The sequence below is a fragment of the Zonotrichia albicollis genome, chromosome 7, assembly GCF_047830755.1.
Source record: "Zonotrichia albicollis isolate bZonAlb1 chromosome 7, bZonAlb1.hap1, whole genome shotgun sequence".
Taxonomy (NCBI): Eukaryota; Metazoa; Chordata; class Aves; order Passeriformes; family Passerellidae; genus Zonotrichia; species Zonotrichia albicollis.
This window is the reverse complement of record NC_133825.1, coordinates 46,866,206-46,888,852: the sequence shown is the minus strand read 5'-3', so window position 1 is coordinate 46,888,852 and position 22,647 is coordinate 46,866,206. Positions and strand designations below refer to the sequence as shown.

General features: G+C 44.0%; 1 protein-coding gene across 1 annotated transcript; it reads right to left on the bottom strand.

The window, feature by feature from the left end:
• Positions 1-3,132: 3,132 nt before the first annotated feature.
• On the bottom strand, positions 3,133-20,613 carry GPR26 (G protein-coupled receptor 26). The gene is made up of 3 exons (XM_005494845.4): positions 19,397-20,613; positions 14,170-14,283; positions 3,133-8,940 (listed from the first exon to the last, which is right to left on the bottom strand). The coding sequence occupies exons 1-3, from the start codon at positions 20,062-20,064 to the stop codon at positions 8,709-8,711; spliced, it is 1,014 nt and encodes a 337-aa protein (XP_005494902.2). The 5' UTR covers positions 20,065-20,613; the 3' UTR covers positions 3,133-8,708.
• Between the last annotated feature and the right edge of the window lie 2,034 nt (positions 20,614-22,647).

Genomic DNA, 22,647 nt, shown 5'->3' with positions numbered 1-22,647 from the left:
CCCTTTAGAGGCCTCTTGTGTCCCTGGTGCTGTGCTGAGATTTGCTCCAGTGTCAGGGACCAGAATGGCTCAGGGACACATCTGAGCTCTCTATTTTGTGTTGGGACTCCTGCAGCTCTGGCTGGGCTCCTCTTCTACACACTGCAGGTGCTACTAAATACAAAAGATTCAAATAAATATTGGCATTGTTGGAGGTACTGGAACCTGCCCACTGTCTTGCTGGCATTGTAGGTGCTTTCCACCCAGAGCCAGGCCAGCAGAAGTTGCCATGAGGCTTTTAACCTGGTTCTAGCACGATGCTGGTAAAGGAAAAAAAATGTTATATAATGATGTGGATGGTAAGTCCTTTGAAACTGCACTTCCTTGCATTTTCCAGGGTAATTATTCTGTCTCTGCTACATCTCCCGGCGAAACTTTCCAGGAATCTATATTCCTTTGTGCTGTGAAAGACAATATTTAGGTCCTTCCTAAAGGATGGGGAAAAAAAGTTGTAATGGAGACCAGAGCAAAATAAAACCTCCCACAGATTCAGAGAAGGAACAGCATCCCAGAATCTCTCCCATGGTGTCAGCAGCTTTCCTCTGCCTGTTTGCTGGAGCCCAGGATGGAGCTGTGATCCTGGGAAATGCCTTTTTCCCTGTGTGAGAGCACCATTGTTCTCAGAGGTTTGCAGAGCCAGCTTCTCCTTTCAAAGAAGAGAAATCCTTGCATTTGGAGCCTGATTTGTGCCTTGCTCTCAGTACAAATTAAAAGTGGCTGCAGGCTGGATGTGAATAAATGATTTACCTCACCCAGCCCTGCCAGCCTTTGTGAGAGCAGGGTGTTAATCTGGAGCCTCCTGTTAATTTGTGCCTGGCAGGGAGGTGGGGCATGCACAGGGAAAGGTGGGGAAAATAGTTATTTAAAATAATGGGGGGAAGTGGGAATAAAAAACACAGCACAAAGTAATCATGTTGGTTAAATCAGAAATTATTTGATGTCTGCAAATTTTCAGCTCTTCTGGGATCTCTTCTGCTTTTCTACAGTGGAGATTTAACACCTGGGTGGGAAGCAAAAGAGCCCTTAAGAGGCCGAATCTGTGCACTGGAGTGGAATTTAATCTTCAGCTCAAATCTCTGTCTGGAGATCACAGGGAGAAGCCTGGAAATGTTGCTGATTCCAGGGAGTGGAAGTTGGTGTGGAATGGGATAACCTTTAAGGTGCACCCCAATCCAAATCATTCTGTGATTCTATGATAATAAAATTCACTATTAATTATTAAAGTATTAATGATGAATCCCTTTAAATCAGAAAAAACCCCATTTGGGGACAAAGAATTTGGACTTTAAATGGAAAATGAAAGACTCTCTTCTCTGAGGACCAGAATTTTGCCCTGTGCAGGATGCAAACCACTGAGGTGGTGCTGAGGAAGAGCCTTCAACATTTCTGTGGAATTTCTGAATATTCAGGGGAGGATGTTCAGGGAGCAGAAGGAAACCACTCAAGCTTGAATTCACACCAACCCAAACCTGCCCAAGATGTCAGGGAAGAACTCAACTTAGGCAGAATCACGTCTACCAAGGCTAAACATATATCCAAGATTAGATATAAACATCATTCTCCAATTATACATAGTGTTGATCATATTGGAATGAAGTAATATTCCATTGCAATGGACTTTGTAGCTGTTTTCCAAAAAAATGGGAGAGACTGACCAGGACTGACCTGTCCCAGCATTGCAATGACACCACAGGCTTGACTTTTGCAACAATGAAGTGAAACAGGCTTTTTAAAACATTAATTTTATATGAAAAAATAGCTCATGCCAAGTCATTTGTCATAATCACATTTCATTAACAGTAAAGTTAACAAAATCACAATATACAGATTTAGTATGTATTTATGTATATATGTCACTTTGTATTAACCATTAACTCTATGTAATAAAAATATATTACAACATTTGATATGTACCCACAAAGCACAAGCCATTGTAAACAGAACAGACAGCACAGGCCCCATTACTCAAAATCTGAACTCAGGAATGATAATTATTCTGTTGTATTCCTTTAAACTGTAGACACAGAGGATTTTATGTGTTTGCCTTTGCATTAATGGATTTGTTTCTCTGGAATATCTCTTAGGAGACTCTCAGAGTTTAGCTTACCTGGGACCCTAAAATCCATGTTAACTCATGGCACTCTTAAGTGTGTTGTCATTACAAAAAGGTCTGTGCATCCCTTTATCCATGCAACTTAGAAAGATTTCATTTATATTCCCATTTTCTCCCTAAATAAATAGCCCCTTCAATTACACCCCATTGTTATACAAAAAGAAGGTAAATGCAATAAATTATAGTGGTATATTTATAATAATATAATCAAACATGCCCTATCTACAGCAGCTATTAATGTTATTTCATAACTATCTTCCTTCAGACTGGCTCTAGGTGCTTTTAGAAATAGGAAACCATCTATTTTCAATATTTCTGAAACAAAATAAATACCTTTAATACACAGACTGAATTTTTATACCTCTCATGATATGAATGGTCCTTACTCACCCAAGCAACCCCACTGTCCTTGCAGCAAGGAGTTGTAAAACCAGCTCCTAAAAACTTTTTAAAAAATCAAATAATCTTCTAATAGTCTAATCTAGGGACAAAATTTTATATCCAACTATATCTGGAAGGACTGGTAATAAGTTACATTCCTGCAAGAATTCAGAAGGGAACGATTAGTGATTGCCAAATACATGGAAATTTTAATCCTAAAATAATCTTCAAAACTAAAAACGCTGTGAAAAAAAAACTTCTAAGGATTAGAAAAATGCCCTGTGTGTAAATAAAGTTAATCAAGGCACCTCTTAGTTACCTATTTCTATTTTCCAAGGCAATATGTGATAATAGTTTTCAAATGTCTTGTCTGGGAAGCCCTATGGTTCCTGCTATAAAAAGACCCATTCTTTAGTCTGGCTGATGCAGGTAGCTTTAGTTTACTATTTTTTAAATGAGGCTGGGCATAAAGCACAGAGAACTTGTCCCCGGCCTTGTCACATGTTTGCTGGGTGACCCTGAGGGCACCGAGCATTTCACTGACATTTTCCTCACAAAAGTCATTCAATTAATGAGATTCCTTCCTTTGTATTTTCCCCCCCTCTGTTGGTCATTGATCCCATTAGCAAAACAGGAGAATTTACCTGTCTGTGCACAAGGGTTTGGTGGTCAGGAGGTAAATTAAATTAAAACACTTTGGTATCTGACAGGGTTTTTTGAAGTTGTTGTTCAAGAGCTCAGAGTGCAATAAGGAGCAGGACAGTGGGATGGGCAGGAAGGCTGCAGCCAGTTCTGCACCATGGACCTGCTGCCCTCCCACTGAAATCTCACTGGGATGCTCTGGCATTGCATCAAAAACCACTGGATCCAAATCCCAAGGGAATGGGGACTTCTGATTTTTTTTTTTTTTGCTTTGCATGACTTTTAAAAAACATTTGTTTTAAAGCTCTGACTGTAGAACTACAGTGACTAGAAAAGAGAAAGATGGAGAGGAGCTTTGGACCAGAGCGGGGGGTGACAGAACAAAGGGAAATGGATTCAAACTGACACAGATTTAGACGGGATTTTGGGAATCAGGAATTGTTCCCTGTGAGGGTGGGCAGGCCCTGGCTGTGGCTGCCCCCGAATCCCAGGCAGTGCCCAAGGCCAGGTTGGAGCAGCCTGGGACAGTGGGAGGTGTCCCTGCCATGGCAGGGTTGGAATGGATGGGATTTAAGCTCCCTTCCAACCCCAAACCCTTCTCTCAGTAATAATTCCAGATGGAAACCCTTTCCCTGACATGACTTCGTGTGTAAATAATCAGCCATATGGACTTGTGCCCTTGGGTATATTGAAACCATGTGAAAAAGCATTTCTTCAACAACAACAACAACAACAAAGTTATTTTACTCCTCAATTGCCACCCCTGCTGTCACACCCCTGATGCTTCTGCTTCTTGGCACACACATTTCTGAAGGGCACTTACAGCCTGTGGGGCTAATCCTCCTCCTTAGAAACATAGACATATAGGATAAACTACAGCAACTTCTTCAGCTCATAAACCAGCAGTATTTTCTTTAAAACCCACAATCCTAAATGCATATTTACACCAAACACACCAGGAGTACAGGTAAGAAGCTGCCATTTTACAAAGTCTGCAGCAGCTCTTTTCTCTGTGTAAACTTTTATACCCTCCCCACAGGGACAGCTGCCTTTTGGAGCAAGATGGTTTTCTTTAAAAAACCATCACCCATTGAAAATTTTCACTATATTGAATGCTGAAAGCATAAGAAGCAAATTAAAAATAAATAGATTTAAGGCTGCAATGACATTGTTCCCACTTATTCAGGTCTGGGCAGGTTACAAAGACATAATCCCTGATTCTGCAGACACAAAAGCTCAGCCCTCACAATCCAGCAAAGCAAACACCCAGTGGCTCTGGGGTCAGGATCCAGCTGAGCTTTCCGTGCTGCTCAGTGACTTTTAGAGTCCAGTAACAATGAGCTGACAGAGGTGTGAACTCCCTGTCTTTGCTTTTAAGCTTTGTTTAATCAGGAGAACACTGAGTGTGGGGAGAAGACAGATCTAACAGCAGAGAAAAGCAATTTCCAAAGGGTTATTCCAGAGATATTCACTGTGCACATAAAAAATGTACAGGGCAAGATATTCAGAGCCTTCTTCATTTAGGATTAAGAGAGGTGAGGGAGCTATGAAACTTTGGGCATGTAGGTCCAGAAAAATTCACATTTTAGTGACCTAAACCTCCTAGACTTTAAGAATTATATTCTCTAGTTGTTTAAACTATGTGAGTAGTTCCCATAAAAACCATCTGAAGACCATGAGAGTCCTCCCAAACCCAAAAGGTTTGACAGGATTCTCACCTTTTTCTTTGGGATGGGTGAATGTCTGAGAGGCTTGGAGAGCTGTCAGGGTGGGAACAGGGCACTGGGAAAAGCTCAGTGCAGCCAAGGAATCCCAAAACACTGCAGCAAAGCCAGTTTGTACTTCCCAGCCTCCCACTCACATCCATTCCTACTTCACTTTTGGAGCCTCCTGAAGATGTTCTGGGTTTGGAAGTTTAGTCTAAAACGTCTTCTCAAAGTTATTTAAAAAAAATATCCTAGCCAGAAGATTTTACTGTTGACCTGAAGCAGACCAAGATCATTTTCTAGGTGTTTTGGCAAAACTGAGAGGGTAAATCACTGCCAGAGGCAGGGATGTGGATTTTGGGGGCTTTTGGGAGCTTTTTGAGGTTCCTTCCAACCTCAGCTCGTCTGGGCTGCTGTGATTTGTGTGGCCACAGCTGCAGCGGCCATCAGGCTCCACAAGGGTTTGTCTGAAGTATTTTTTATCTCTAGGTTTGTAGGTTTGGTTTTTTTCAGACATAAGTCGAGTTCTAAAAAGTCTGATTTGGGGCTACTGAAAAGAGGTTTTTAGGGTCATCTACTCAAAGTGTAAGAACAGGGGTAGAACTTTGTTATGTGGCTGCCTGACATTGGAAGTGAGCACTTGCACATCAGAGGAACTCCCTAAATCCTGCTTACATCCTTCCACTTGTAAATACAATTTTAAAAGGGCTCTAAACATAGAGAAGAAATCTATAGACCCTGCATAAAGTCACCTAATGGTGACTTTCCTCAGGCGAAACCACCATTATTTTGATTTATATCAAGAGAGGACCTGATACTTTATAATTGTTCAACAACCCTTATCAGTCTCTCATAATTTTTGCCAATTGCAATTAATTTTCACATTCAAACTGGCTCAAGAACACAACAGAAACCAGGACGACAGCTCACAGTGAGGGCCCTGAAATGGTGTAAAAACCGTTCAAATGAACAAAGGGAAAAGCTCAGAATCCACAAAACGTGGTGGTGGTGGTGGACTACATTCTCTTAATCATCTGCCAGTGCTCTGCCTGCCAAATTCACAGGCTCTGAAGGAAATGTTAATTGAACATGCGTGTGAGGAGTAGATATTGCAGATGGGTCACAGATACAACAAACAGAAATCTGCACATTGCCTAAGCAGCTGCCCAGATTTTGAACATGCAGCTCCAGATTTTGGGCACAGGTTGCAGCCAAACTTGACAAAACTTTTTCAAAAATATTGAAGTAACAAGTGGAAATTCCCCCCACCCCCCTCCCCCTCCTTGCACACACGTGTGTTAGACAAGAGAACAGCTCTGCTTGGTGAGCAGAGATAATAAATACTGTGCATTACATTTACCAGCAGGATTTTAACCCACTCCAGCCAGAGTGTTGTGTAGTACATATAATACTCAGCAGACAGATAGTTACTCATATCTACATTCATCACCGAGACACACATTTTAGACAATTTTGCCAGTTGCCTATGAGAATTCAGCTGAAAATCTAGCACTGAACAAGCCACAGCATCATATTTTGAGTATCCTATAAAATGTCATCAGGAAATGCTGGGGTGGTGTTTTTATTTCGTGTACTGAGGCAGTTTGTCAAGCACCAGCATTTACAACTCCTGCTTGCTTCAGATGGTCAAAACATGACAGAGAGCTGATGCAAGGAAGGGGAAATCATATCTATTCTCTGTTATAAGATTAATTAGGAGAGAAAGGCACCATGAAAGAGAGACAAATTTTTAAACACATACAAGGGGAGAGATTTATTGCTCATGGTGGGATATAAATCAGCCAGTGACTGACTGTGATACACAAGCATAATGAGACAAGTCCAGTGCTGTATTCTCCATCTTTTACTAGACGTCCTAAATGGATTATGCTTTTTTTTCTCCTGGGAAATTAGCTTACTCTCTTTGAATTTGAAGGTTTAAATATTTCTGGAGCTGCCCTTATTGACATACAAACCTCCCATTGGCTTTGGCATCAGCTCCATGTGTAAGTTTACGGCAGCTGTGGCCTTTCCTGGTGCAATTTAAGTCAAACATGCTCAATATAGAGCTTTTTTATCTTTTTAAATTCAATACTATTCAACTTGCTAACATCCTGTATTCCAATACAATCTAATCATCAATATGTCTTGAATTTCTTAAGAAATAAGTATTGAACTGGGTGTTTTTATCTATTGCACCTGAGAAAATTACATTAAGCCTAAGAAGCAAAATGATTAAGATGAGGTAGACTATTTAATCTGGCTAAGGGCTCATTTGAATGCAGTGTTTTAAAAGCTTCTTAAATTCTGTGGCTATAATGTGGATTTTATTGTAATTATGGTATTTTTATAACTGAAATTAAGGATTAAGCTGATTTTTTAAAAGTTTACATGGTAGCTAATAATCTTCAGATAATAACTGAGGCATGACATTCACTGACTCTGGGGTGAAGCCTCTCACTAAGTCCCTTATCTGGGATTTGAATCAGAGGCCAGAAAATTCAACAGTGGACATTTTTTGCAACACACTAAGCTCTTCTTTTGCATAAGAGAAGGTGGCAACTAAAAAGTAATCCCACATTTTTTACAACTTGAGGACTTATTTCCTCAGAATGGCATTGACAGTTGGGATATGAGCAGGGATGCATGGCAGTGCAGCCAGTTGTGCCAGCTGTTATTGAAGCTGCCATTGCATTCATGAAGCCTAATTAACCAAGCCTATTTTAAAATCTGGGCAGGCATCTGAGTGCATGGTAAATGTTGATAATGTTCCTGTGCAGAACTGCAATCCAGAGCTATGAAGATTTGTACTGACACCTCCAGAGATTTGCACATTCAGGGGTGGATTCAGATTATTGGCTCCACTTTCATGGTGGAGAGGGGGGCCTATTATTTGTGCTCCACTTGCTTTGGAAATTATACTTGAAACTCAGACTTAGGCTCATCTTTCCTTTAAGTAGGAAAAAGCCCCATGATTAATAACTCCTCAGAAAAAGAGATTTGTTATTTTCCTCCTGGGCACAGGGCCCAGATCTGCAGCTTTGGGCAAAATCCAGCTACTCAGAGCTCAGATATATGGAAGGGAGGCAGGAGGCATCCTGACCTTTCCACCCTGTCTACCATTTGTATCTTCCTGAAATTTAATGGGGAGAACATTAGAGAGATTCTATGTAAATAACTTCTAAAATTTAGAGAAGACATAGCTGAATCCAGCACACTCCAAAAGTAGTTTTTCTCTTCCTTCAATTCTATGGGATTCTTCCTAAAATATATGTCAGAAAAGGCTGAACTGTGTTGGGCGCTGGATGAATATTCAGATTTTTTTTAGGTTTTTTCCCATTAAGATATTTTCTACAAACAACTTCTATTTTCTTCAAACAACCTTTGTTTCTACAAACAAGCCAGTAGGGTGGGTGGTGGTTTTTGTAAAGCCACGTTGGCAGCTACATCAGAAGGAGCTTCACCTGCAGCGAACGCCAAACACAGCACAAACATCCCTGTGCAGCTTTTCAGAACAACCTTACACCAGCAGCAGTTTGCTCCCATTACCTTCATGTAGGACTGGATTTTTTATCTATAAATGCAGCAGCTGATGGAAATCAATGGGAGATTTGTATTTGTGGAGCCTGCAGGACCACGGATCAATAGCGCTCTTCCAGTCGCGGGGAGGAGGTCCAGAGCAGCCACGGGCCGCTGGAGGGACACGCTCTGGGCTTCACCCTGCCCACAGCTGCCTCCCAAAACCGGGGCAGCTGAGGGGAGCTACTAGGGGTGGGCCAGTTGCTGTGGTTTCCCAAATATCCCTTGGCAGGGGCCGTGCCAGCTCCTCATTCGTTGAGCTGCGGGAGGTTCCGGCTGTGCGGCTCGCCCGCCAGCGCCGAGGAGTTGATGGAGCTCCTCTTGAGGACCTTGTTTAGGATGTCCTTCCACGTCTTCTTGTACTGGTGCCGCAGCAAAGAGTACACAAAAGGGTCTGAAACAGCTTTGCTGTAAGCCAAGCACTTGGAGATGATCCCCCAGTGGGAGTTGATGTGGACCACCGAGGATAATTCAACGAGTCTGGGGAAAGAGGGAGGGGGAAAGAGTGAAAGTTAAAAATTACATTAAACCACTCCAAACCCACAAATTATTGCTGGGGAATTGCAACAAAACTAAAGAAAAGAAAGCCCTGCTCGTGAAAATGTGTATGTTGTCCTCCTCTTATCAATTTTAAAGGCTGCAAATGTAAACTTGAGATCTGTTTGCCAAAGTGCCATTGCTTGGTCTCAAGGGAGTCAAATTCCTCTACTATGAGCAACCTAAAAACCCAGTATCAGTTTGAATTCTTGGTTCTAGGTCTCCTCTAGAGCACCTGAGTCACCTCACCAGGGCTACCCAGCTCTTTTGGCCAGTCCAGCTCCTAGAGTTCAATGCCTTTGAACAATTTGTCTGAGTTATAGAAGCACACACGGAAAATTCATCGCTGCGAGATGGCGTGTCATACCTTGAATTTAAAAACTGTCCAGTTCAAAGGGCAAGGATTCACATTTGCAACAAGTAGAGCAAGACAAAAACTTTAAAATTTAAAATTGTTAGGGGAGGGAGAAAAACTTAATATACTGGTCATACCTACACTATCCCAGATATTTCACTGTGTACTGAGAGCATTTTTGACAGGGAAATATTGATAACTCCCCACGCCTTTGAGCAGCATCAAAGGGCAGCTCTGTTCAATATGCCTCTACAGCTGTTAGAAACTATTGATTTTCATAGAGGTCAAACAGCCACGTGTGCTGCCACAGAGCCCACATGGCAGGGCAGGGCTTTGCTGGACCTGTCTGCAGCAGCAGGTGCTCTTAAACCTGCCTGGGAAATGCTTTCTCCTGACAAAGCACCACCTCCAAGGAGCATTCTGGAGGGTGGTTCCTGCAGCAGCAATGACAATAATGTTGGTACTTCAGGCAGTTTAGAGATGAGGATTCTTTTTCCTCAGTCATTCCCATTCCATAACCTTTCACTACAATGTATTATTTTAAATAATGCTGGCAGATGTCACAGTCCAGTCAATGTGAGGGACATTTCAGGTGACCAGGGAATGAAAATACTTGGGAATTGTTGGTGCCACTCCACTGGTGCTGCTTGGCCCAGCAGCTCTGAGGTCCCAAAAAACCCTCATCTGTCCCATTTTTCTCTCATCTCGAATAAACCAAAGTTCTTTCAACCTCTCCCTGTAATTCATGGTCATTATCTTTTCCACAAAGATCACAAGTGAGACATAATTTTCATCTACTTGAGTTTCCAGGTGGTCTCCTCTGGTGTATTCTCTCTTCTTTAATAAAATGCAACTTATGGCATCCACGTTAACGTGTTCTAAAATGAGAATTGACAATTTTGAAATTAATCATCTATTGAGTCATATTTGCTTTGTAATCTACCGTGAGCCATCCTTGTTGTTCTCCACTTCATTTATTCAATGCCTACTTCACATTTTGAATTTCACCACATTGAAACTCATTTGGATGATTTATTTTTACTGAGTGCTTTACAGATGTGAATTTGATTACGTTTAATTAAATTCAGCGGATGCCTTGAATAACCAAAATATGACAAATTTGTGTCTGAGGCTCTGTCAGTCAGTTCTATGACACATTAACAATCTCCATTTAAAGCACATCAAGCAGACACTTCAGGGTTGCAAGCCTAGACTTGCTAATTTTACCTTCATTGACTGATCAAATGAAAAGCCTACACTTTTATTAACAAGATCTTAAATATTTTCCTTGCATTCTGTAAGCTTCCTTGACATTTACACATTTTTCAATTCTCATGCATTATTTTTTATAGTAAATTACATTTGCTGTTATCAAGCAGCAAACATAGAAATGTAGCCAAACCCTGAGCTATGCATTTCCATTTCATGTACAAACAATTAAATGTCAGTCTTTCAAGGCACATCACAGAATTTATTGCCTTTGAAAGGTTTTGGTTCTCATTTGTGAGGGAAATGATATGCACGGCTTCCATTTTCACGAAACATTTCAACCTAAAAGAAGACATTTTCAGTGAAGGTACATTAATATTTCAGTGCTACCTGTAAATTAAATTTTACAGTATCAGCTACATAATTCCCTGGCTTGCTTTCATAAGCCTCTCTTCCACTGTCTGGTCTTCAAACCCTTTTTATTTCAAAGCTGTAAGCTCTTTTTCTGTGATATTTTGTTGATATTTTAGAAACTTACAACTCTGTAGAGTGTGTCATTTCACACGGCTATCCAATTATTTTATTTCCCCTTCAGTAAACAAACAAGAATGCCATGTGGAAGAGTGTGACCTTGATCTCTACACACATAATGCACACTGGAAATCCTTTATTTATATGTGCAGTTCACCATTACACTAAAATATTTTACTGAACGAGTGCCCACCTAGCTGGGATGCTGAAGAACACAAATTGCAGAAGAATTCTGAGCTTTTTGTGTGCCCAAGCAGGATCTGCATATGCAGAGGGCAAACAACAATTTAAAACCGGGGTTTGCTTACCCCCTATCCCCCAGAGATGATACAACAAAATTTTAATCAACTTCTGCCTGTTCCTCCTCCATCCTCCTCTGTAACCTGAGGGCGTGGGATTATGAACTTCTGCCTGCTATTACTTCAGGATTTTTAATTTAAGGCCAATTTCCTCACACATTGACAGCATTTATTAACTAACATGAGCAAAGTTCTGTATTTCAGTATGAAATGCCTGGAGTTGGAAATGAATTTTAGAAACTTGTATGACTTAGCTTCATTTTTCTTATGAAAAAGTTCCTTGGAGAAAAGAGGTTTGGAACAAGTATCTTTAATTGCATAATGATGAATACAGCAGAGGAAGAAATGTGTACCAGCAAGTTATTTTACAAAACAAGAAACAATCTGTGCTTGGAAATACATAATGGGGGGATTACACCTGTGATGCTGGTGAAGTGGAAACCCTGGGTCAAAGGCAATCAGATCCTGATACACCACTTAAGATCATCCACTGAACTAATTAGAAGGGTGTTTGCTTGATAAATGAAGTGTCTGATCTGATTTTTGCCTCAGTGTGATCTGAAAATCTCAGGTTTGCCCAGAGAAGCGTTTATCTGTCTGGGGTCATGAGCACAACTCCCTCACTCGTTCATGGAATATTTTCAGTGTGGAAACAGGAAGATGTTGTAGTGAAACCTTGTGATTTGCTGCTGTTAGCTCCCACTTCAGGCAGTACTTAAAAGCGTGTTTAATTGAAATATATTGCTGATAAGGAGAGGCTGAGCAAGGCACTCCCTGTCCTGACTTCTGTCCATGGATTGAACTGTGATTGATCATGTCCCTCCTGAGAATGCAAAGCACTGGATGTTGTCCAGAAATTACACACAATTACACACTTGTTCACACATTAAACTCCAATTCTCCCCATCCCCTTGGTGTCAGGGTGCCCAGCCCATGGAAGGCAGGGATGAGTGTCCTGGAGCACCCAATCCTGCAGGTGTCCAGCAAAGCCTCTCAGGGAGCTCAACTGGGAATTCCCTTAGCCTGCTGTGCAGCTGTGACAATCAGAAAAACAGAAACTCCCGCAGACACTGAAGGGTTTGATCTGCAGCCTTGGATTGATGTAAAAATACAGTACACAAACAGTAAGCAGAAAAATCATAAACTGCTATTCCTATAGTTGTAAGTAAGAATATGCCTGAAGTGAGGGAGAAACTGCACTGATGAGATGGTGAAGGGTTTATAATGCAGGGCTGGGGCTGTATGGAACGAGCTGAGAGTTCAGAAGTTGGAACAGAAGCAGATGTGTGCCTGTGAGACAGAAGCTCATTGGACAAAAGCATCCTCAGTGCAGCAGAAGTGGCTTGCAGTGGTGTCTTGTGGCCATGAAGGTAATTCTAGTAAATTACTTAAATTTTCTAATTCTGGGAATTCAGGGCATTACACTGAATTGGAAAAACTCAAAGTTGGCCAAAAGTTCAATTATATTGATTCTTAATCCAGATTTTTTAAATTATTTTTTTCAAGGTGGATCTGATTTGATTGAGATCAGCCTCACTAATTTCTGCTTAATAGTATTGGAATAGGAGAGACCTTAATTTTTTTTTCTTTCTCTGTTGTGCATAGCAGCATCTCAGTTTTCCCAAAATCTTATAATAAGGAATGCAAGCTGTAAATTTCCTTTAACAGCTAGATAACTTTTTTTTTTCTGGATGTACTCACTTTCTAACACTTTTTATTTCACAAGAGTAATTTAGTGTTTCCCACAGGAGCCATTTCCAAAGATAAGCTGGTGGATAGATATCTACCATAAATCACAAGAAGATTTTTCAGTTATGAGCTAGCACAGCTTTGATATTTGATATTTATGACTAATAAACCCTACCCAATCAGACAAAACTGTTGTTTGAGTCTGTGGACTATGTTCCCACCTCAGCTGAATCTTGTTGACCAAAGTTTTACAGTCTGAGCTATTCAGGTGAGATTTTCCCTGGAGATCAACCCCTGCACTGGGAAGTCAGAGCAGGAGGTGACAACACAAAAATGTCAGTGATGCCTGGGGAAGGCTGACCTAGAACAGAGGCTGGACAGAGCTAAAGAATAAAGCAGGGATTTATTCACAGGATCCCCTCCATGGATGCACCTTGGGCAGCACCAGAGCCCAGCCAGGGCTGCACCCAAGATGAACCAAAATGGCCCCAAAATGCACGGCCGGGCACGGGCTCTGTCCCTGAGATCAGCTCTGCTCCATTTGCACCTTGCAGTTCATTGTCCCATCCCAGCTTTAGCCCAGGCAGTCCCACCCTGCTTGTTTTTCTCTCTCCAGCCCACGGTGTTTGTGCTCCTGGGCTGGGATTTGGATCATTTGTCCTTGGTGCCCAGCTGGAGCAGGAATTGTTTTGTCTCCCTGCTCTGTGCACAGAGCTCACCATCCCCTGATGTGAACCCAGACCCACACACTAAAGCAGCACAGAATGGGAAACACAGAAAAGCCAAACCTGAGGCATCATCTGAAAAACCTTATGGACTGATTTCCTAAACCCCTCCCATGCAAGCAGCACATTGACTGGGCTGAGTGAGCAGAGTCTGACCCTCAGAGTGCATCAGGACTGAGAGGAGAAGCACTGGGACATTTTCCATCATTTGTTAGCTCAGTAAATGCAGCCTCCGCTACAGGAGTGGAAGCGGCGCGTCAGATTTCCCCAGGAGACCGGAACCCTGCTCGGGCTCAGAGTGCCCTACTTCCCCGAGCCAGGAGAGCATCTCAGCAGCCTTTTCCAGGATGTAGTGCACACTTACCTTGTGATTACATAAGGTGCAAAGCAAAGGATGAAGGTACCAATGAAGGTACTGATTTTCTTGGTCGCCCGCTGCCGCCGCCTCCTCTGCTCCTCGAGACAGCGCTCGCGCACGCTGCGGGACATCCAACACAAACACAACCAAATCAGCCACAACGAGCACCAGGTGACAATTCCCAATTCCAGTCCACCATGGAATGATGGAGAACAATCTGGTTTAGTTGTTCACTGCATTTAAATGGGACAAACCCAAATATTAATGCATTGTCTGTTCATCTTACCCTCCACAAAGTTCCTGACAAATACGTGGTTGAATATTTGTGTGCACACAACCCCAATATATCAACTAATCTATAGAAAAATTGGTGAATTTCCTCCTTTAATTCAGTTTATGAACTACTGTAAGCTGTATTTGCAGGCAAGGTGATACTCAGAGGTTTGGAAAATATCCTGTTGGTATCAGAATTAAACTCAGGATTTGATCTGAGACCTTGGAAAAGGCTTCCAGACTTAGGTGCTAGAAGCGAGAATGTGGATTTATAGTTTAAAGCAGAGGCATGTTAAGTTAAGAATAGGAAGGTTTGGAGTTTTAAAGTTTAAGATATAGAAAAAATAAAAGTTACAAAGGAAAACACTGTGTTCAAATGGGACAAAACCAAATATTAATGCATCATCTGTTCATCTTACCCTCCACAAAGTCACTGACAAATACATGGTTATATGTTTGAGTGCACACAGCCCCATTATATCAACTGATCTATAGAAAAATTGGTGGATTTCATCCTTGAATTCAGTTTGCAGCTCCTTCTTGAACTACTGTAAGCTGTATTTGCAGGCAAGGTGATACTCAGAGACTTGGAAAATATCCCGTTGGAATCTGAAATGCAGGGAATTCTCAGAAATTTGGGCCTGTAAGCTAAAGTTAGAATTAAACTCAGGATTTGATCTTGGAAAAGGCTTCCAGACTTAGGTGCTGGAAGTGAGAATGTGGATTTGTAGTTTAAAGCAGAGACACGTTAAGATAAGTAAAAGAAAGTTTAGAGTTTTAGAGTTTAAGATATAAAAATAAAAGTAGTCACAGAGGTGAACAAGGAGTTTAGAATGCGGCACTGTGAGTTTGTGTGTCATAACATGGCTGGCTAAGAAAGGTTACACTGTAGCATGAGTCCATAAGTCAAAATATTTAAGGATTGGGTCAAAAACATAAATAACCTTGGTAACAGTCAATTGGTCAATAACTCCTTTAAAGGTCTTGCAACTTAGGGGTCTTGGGACATTCTGAACCATGCAGTAACAATGTGAGCCAAACTCACCCTTCCTATGCAGAAGATAAGAAAAAAAACAAAAGTAATTCAGAGGTCCTGTCTCTAACCTATTCAAAATTCCTTCCAAAATCCCCATATATCCAGAGTGGGATGCCTCCTGAATGAATTCTCTGAATCCTCTAAGGATGCCAGCAGGGCTGAGACCCTGAAATCAGCACATTGGCTTGTGAAAGCAGCGATTAATGTGAAAGTTCATCCTCCTCCTCGGTCTGTCTGAGGGATGCTGTGCTCCCCATGGTTTCTGAGGGAAGTGGATGAACCCCTGTCTGCCCCAGGCAGGTGGGTTGGGCAGCACTGGGATCCCACAGTGCCAGGACTGCCTGTACCTCAATAAATCCCTTTGGGAAGGGCACAGCAAAGCCAGGCTGGCATCCTGAACCCCTCTCTGTGCCCATGGCAGAGTTGCTGCTCCTTGCACAAATCTCACAGTGCCACAGTCACTTCTCAGGCAAGCTGAATGGCTACCCCATGTCCTGCATTTATATATACATAAATTTTTTTTTAAACCCAACTGTTTGGCATTAGTCTTTCCATTTTTTGTTGTAAATTTTTAATTGATGACTCACTCTCAGGCTCCACATGCTCTGAGGCTCGTGGCCATACCCTTACATTATTTACTTCATCTGTAAATGTTTTATCAACACCCAAACACACGCTGTGTCCTGAGGATCTCAGTGTGTTTCAGTGATCTCTGTGGCAATGAGCTCCTTTGGTTCTGCTGAAGAAAAAGTGTTTCTTTTGTTCCATTCTGAATTTGGTATTACATTGTCAGGCCCAGAGAGCTATCATGATGTGATGAAATAAATACTGGAGGAAAGGTTTGTTCTTCTAACAAATTATCTTTCTCTTAAAGAAAATTACACATTTAAAGGTGTTACATGTTCCATATGTGAATTACTTGCAGCTAGCAATGACAGCTGAGAAGGGAAAAAAAATTCCACCTTTTCAAGGGAACCTGTGTGCTTTCAATTCTGCAAGAGCTGGGGAACTTGGAGTATTTTTATGTGCAGAAAAATGATCTCAGAGTTTCATGAGCTTCGTTTAAGACCTGTGTTCTTAAATTCAGAATATCCCAAGCCCATGGCAATACAGGAAAGTGACTCTCCAGGACAGGTTCAATTGAGGTGTTGTTAGGGAGGAGAGGGTGGTGTAATTTTTGTCTCTGTTTTCCCAGTCACATCTTTTCTTTTCTGGCACATGCAAAGCTGTTTCTCGCTCCTGGAGCTCACCCATGACTGTCCTGGTAGACTTGAACCCATTTCTTTTGTTCAGCCCTTCCAGATGTATCCAGTAAATACCACATCACAGAGGAAGGTATTTTATCTCACTCCTTCATGTAGACCATGCACACAGATGAATATTTTGGTTTTGCACACACTTTCATGCACTAAGATAAGGCATGTGTGAGTTCTAGCAGTGACATCAGTAATAGAACAGGATTATTGGCTAAGCTTTCATTTAAAGATTTTAATATCCTGGGAAATCTGAGCTATATCCCTTTGAAGGTTTGGTATTTTAAACAAAGTTTATGGGATATTGGACCTTAAGATGTGTAGAGCTGGATACACCAAAAAGATAGTATAGATAATTTGAATTAAGAAATACATGGGTTAGGCACTTAAGTGAAGTTTTACCCAAATCTCCCACAATACCCAAGATATTTTGGTCTTAACAACAAAGAAAAAGCAGGATCCACTAAAAAAGCCTTAGCTAACTTGAAATGCCACATGTCCTAAACATTCACACATATTTGCAGGGTATTTGTAGGTTTCCTTTGTGCTCGTCCTGAATGATCTTCAGGAGATCACTGGTGTCTTTCTAAGTCACAGGTAATAAAGCCATCTGTCACAATCCTGTCACCAGACCCCCCTGCGGCTGGATTCTGAGTCATGGGAAGCAGAAAACTATCTGTACACATTTCCCAGCGCTGAAACTGCACCAGAGGAGTCAGAGTAGCCTAAAGTGGGATTGCAAACTTTGTTTTCTCATTTGGGCTCTCCCAGCATCCACAGCCGTGCTGCCAGCTACTAGGGGTACCCTGAAATTGCCTGTTACACAATGCAAATGATGCCTTTGTTATGTCAGACATTTCTGAGCATCTCTGCCTCTGCCAGCAGAGCTGCAGCCCCTGTGCAGCTCTCACAGGAGGGTTGGTGGGTGCCCTGAGATCTGCCCCTTTCAGCACGGGAGCTGTCACTGGTTAGAGCAGCTCCTCCAGGGGTCAAATCACCCACTATTTTCTGCAGGGCAGAAAATAAACTAAAGCTCCTTTCTTAGAGAGAGACGCCAGAATAATCTGGTGCCAGAGATGCAGGCAGTGGTGCAGTTTACCCACAGCAAAGTGCGTGCACAGCTCTGGCTGCCCTGAAGAGGGGAAGCATCATTCCCGCAGCCCCACTGCAGGGAAAGGATCACAAAATGCACAAACACCCTCAAATCAACCTCAACCAGGAAAAAACGCAGGGGAGGAGAAGCATCACTGAGGTTTTTTGCCCTTTTACTGAACTTTGCTGTGCAGCCCAGGCATACTTTTAGCATGAGGCAAAACGAGTGGGGTTTCAAACAGCCCTGGTGGGTTTGTGGCACTCTGCTGGGAGTAAGCACCACATCTCCTCATGCTGCAGGAGCTGAGGCAGTCGAGAACAGCTCATCAAGCAGACAGCACATAGGGCAGGAGGGTGTTTTTGTCCTCAGTGTGACTTCGGGAATAAGGAAAGATTTATCCCTGTATTTCTCAAGAACGGCAGCAAGACTTGCCCAAAGTTCTGCTCTGTATTCTTGGTCAAGAGACAGCTCAGACAGCTTAACAGGAGGATTCTGAGCAAATGTTTCTGTTCCTCTGAAATGTGCTGCCCTGCCCTGATCCTTCCAGACCTATTTGTCTCAGCCTCAGGCATCCCCAAAGCATGACCTGTGTCTGAGGACAGCCACATGTGCTCTGAGCCCTGCAGCCCTGCTCTGGCTGCTCGGATGGAGAGGCTGGTGGAGCAAAGGGGAGCAGGGATGCTCAGATGGGATGTGTGGCGTGGGACTGCCCTCTCTGCTCTCCTCTCTTCCAGGCACATTTCCTCCCTGTATCACACACCGAGCCTGCATCCCTTCCAGACCTATACATCGATTATTCATGCAAGATTTATGGCTTGTGCATAATCCCTGGTATGATTTCTGCACACACTCCTCTCCCTGTTTGGTTCTTGCCTTCCAGCCCACGATCCTGCCAGTCCCTGGGGACTTTTCTCCTCTTGTCTCCAGGCACAAGGGACTTGCCTAAAATCTCCCATTTGAAACAAGCTTTATACATCCCCTGTTTGTCACATTAACGCTCCCACTGAATTCTCTCTCACTTAAGGTTTAAGTACAGGCATTCGAGCACATGTATTTTGCAGATGTAATTCCCTTAAGGATTCTGCCTTCAGGAATGATAAAGTTACAGAGAGCACAGCAACGGGGAAACTGCTGGGAAAAGGAGCAGCAGGCAGCGCTCAGCTTCCCTTCCAAACTCCAAGGGACATGTACAGCCTCCTCCCTCTCAGAGATTCAGCAACGCTTTTGGGGCTGACAGTGCCCAAAATATGCAAAGCTATCGACCACTAAATCCACCTTCAGACACAAAGGGCAGCGATCTGATCACTGTCTCAAAGGGAAGTGCATGCTTGGCCAAAGCTGCCTGTGCATTTGCTCTCCCTCCCAAAACAAGTCCTTAAGCCTAACAAAAAACGAGTTCAGCAATCAGAGAATTAAACACAAGTGAAGAGAACCGTGCAGAACAGAAACGGGCTGAGAGGATGTTTGTTTCCTCCCCATCCCCTGCTGTGAGACAGGTTAATCTCTCTTTACCACAACACTAAGCCCCCTCCTCACTTCTCCTGCCAGGAGCAGCTGCCAACCTCAGGGGAAGCTTACCTGGGATGGATGTCCACGAGCAGCACCAGGGTCTGCATCGTGATCACGTCGATGCGCTTGCAGTGGAACCGTGCCACCTTCAGCACTTTGAGATAGGTGAAACACAGCACTACCAGGGAGAGGAGGAAGCTGAGGGCGTGAAAGACCCCAGTGAAAATCACAAACTGTGTCCTATCCTCCGGTCTCTTGTTGCAGAGCGTGCAGGAGGCATAGAGGTGATGGAAACCCAGCCAGGAGAGAGAAGCTGCCACTATGGGGAAGGACGCCGAGTGCAACCACGTGTAGCTGAGAATGAGAGCGGCGTCCCGGTACCTCATCTTGGAGTGGTAGCTTAGAGGGAAGACCACAGCAATCCACCTGTCAATGCTCAAAGCTGCCATGCTCAGCATGGAGCTGGTGGTGAGGAAAGTCTCCAGGAAGCCCACAGCGTGGCAGACCTGATCTCCCGCCGGCTGACTTTTGTAAATGATCCCAGCCAGGGTCAGGGGCATGCTGGAGACGGCCATCAACAGGTTGCAGAAGGTGAGGTTGAGGATGAACAATCCCGGCACCTGCTTGCGGATGTCGGCGCTGTACAGGAAGCACATCAGCACCAGCACGTTGGCCAGCAGGGCCACGAGCATCAGCAGCACCACCAGGAAAGCCAGGAGCAGCTCCCAGATGCTCATGGTGCGTCCAGTCACAGCAGGGACATCTCCGGAACTGCGCCGCGCCGGCACGGGGGTACCATGGTGCGAGGTGCCCCCGCCTCGCCAGCCCGCTCCCTCCCGTGCATGCCCTCCCTGGTTTTGGAGGAGCTGCAGCTTTCTCCTCCAGCCTCCCCCTCCTCGCTGCTCCTTTCCACGTCAACGCTTCCCGAGACGTGCACAAAGGCACTGGGAATGCCCATCAAACCGCGAGGAGGGCTTAAAAAATATCAGCAGGGCTGAACCACTGCCTGCCGTCGGTCCATGCGGAGGAGAGCGTGTTATTCTGAGAAGCTGCTCTCCTGAGATCCCTAATTGTCAGCCCCAAGCTTGCGAGCAACGCACCGAGTGGATTGTGCTCTCTTTCTGCCTTGCTTTCTGCCTCTCTCTCTGTGTCTTTCTCTCCCCTCCCCTCTCCTCCAAGCCTCGCTCCCTTCCAGGCTGAATGTAACCTGCTTTTTATGATCACAGATAAAAACCCCATTAATGGATTAAAGCGCGCACGGTGCTGGTGATTTGCAAACGTGATTATGTCATCCCTGCTCCACAACCCCTCCCCTTCTCCCTGCCACCGTGACTAGACTTTCCTCAAGAGAAATCCCATGCTCTCATTTAATTGATTTAGCCATTAATTTGCAAACGAGCCTTGTAACCGAATTCCTGCACTCCGGCGTGTTCCCCACATTTCTGTGCATCACTTTCGGTGCTGCTGCTTGCTATCAGCCAGGGCAGGGGCTTTCTTTTCTCTTCCTCAGCTCTGCTTAAAGAGATGGGGGAAAATGGATATATCCTGCTACTTCTCTGGAGCTGTCATTAGGCTACGGGAATGGTTTTACTGCTCGAGTTCAGCACTTTGCAGTTTGTTGTCTCCAAATATCATGTGGAGGAGGAAACTGATGCTTCCCTTCCTTTGAAAGCGGGGAAATCAAAGCCCTGATGCCAGAGCCACATGGCCAAGGTCACAGAGCAGGTGAGGGGCAGAGGCAGCATCGTGCTGCAGGTACCTTTATTCCTTTCTCCTCTCCAGGACTTTCTCCTTCATCCTAATCAAAGCCTCCCTTCCCTCTGAGGGTGAGCACCCTGCGAGATCCAAACCAAAAAGCAGCTTGGCAAAGGAAATAGGAATGAGCCTGACTTGCACATAATTAGGTGTCAAAATTAAGTTTGTTTCGAAGGACGGAGCGGGAGCTGATTTCTCATTGCTTTTCCTGTCTCTTTAAATCAGTTTTAACCGGGGAGGCTCTGAGAGTTTGTGAGCAATCAGGACAGCTTTCTGATCGAGGCAGCCAGGCTTTAATCCCTGCACAATAAGAAGGCAAAAGATACCCTGCAGCAGAGTTATTGGGGCTTAGCAAGTGCCTCTGCACGTGTGGGAGAGCTCAGTGCTCGATGCTCGGGCAGTTTTCCCTCCAGAGCTGAGCATCTCCACGAGCAGCAGCTGCTCACTGCAGCTCAGGAGCAGAGCTGGCAGCCTGCTCGCTGCCAGAGCTTGGCATGGGGGAGAAAAATCCTCTTTCACTGCAGTTTTGGTTCGTTTTGTTTCCAAAAGCCAGGCTTTGAAAGGAGCAGCTCGGGGTCAGTCCCTCAGCCCTGAGAGCTCCCTGTGTCCAGAACACAACCCTGATGCTGAGGGGATGAGGAGACACCTACAGTGTCTGTCTCCTTTCCACATCAGTGAAGTGGTGGAGTGACCATCCCTGGGAGTGCTCAAAAAACCTGTGGATGTGGCATTTGAGGATGTGGCTTAGTGGTGAATGTTCTGGAGGTGTTGTGTTGTTGGCTGGACTTGATAATCTAATTTTCCAACCTTAGTGATCCTATGAGAAAAGCCTTAAGCTGACCCCTTCTTTAAAAACGAGGGGTTGTTACCCTCTTAGAAGAGGTGGAATGAGGAAATAAAGAGAAGATGAAGATTTTGCTGTTGCTTCACAGCACCAGAACCTCAGCAAGTTTCCTCCTCAGGTAGGAAGCAGCAGCCCTGCTGAGAGGGGTACCCTGGCATCCACAGCCTGAGCAAGGGACACTCAGGACAGCTTAAATCCTTCAAGCTCAGCAGGCAGAGGCAGCTTCAGGACCACAGGAAGGTGCTGTGTGAGCTGGGAGCCACTGTGAAGAAAAATGTGGGAAAACTTGCTAGGAAGAACTGGGGAAAGAAAAAAATTGGGAAATTCTGGTGATACATTTATGAGAGGCAGGAACTCTGTGACAGGGTAAAGGGGAAATTTACCCTCGGGTGGCATCAAGGGTATTCCTGGCACGTCTTTCCTCACTCAGCCTCCTCCTGGGCTCAGATGAACCCTGCAAGAGCCCCCAGCTGCACAAGGACTGGGAAATTCAGATTTTCCCCTGCCTCCAATGCACGAGGCCCTGGGTTTATCAGGGTGGTTTCCTGACACAGCATGCTGTTATCCCTTCAGTGAGCTGTGCTGCCTCCAGGATTGAAAAGCTCTGCTCCTGAGTAATTCCCTGCTGTGACAGGGGTCTGGCATCAGTGAGAGCCTGGGTGAACAGTGGGGGAGGGAATTCATGCCCGGAGAAAAAGGATTAGGGATGACAGTGGGGAAA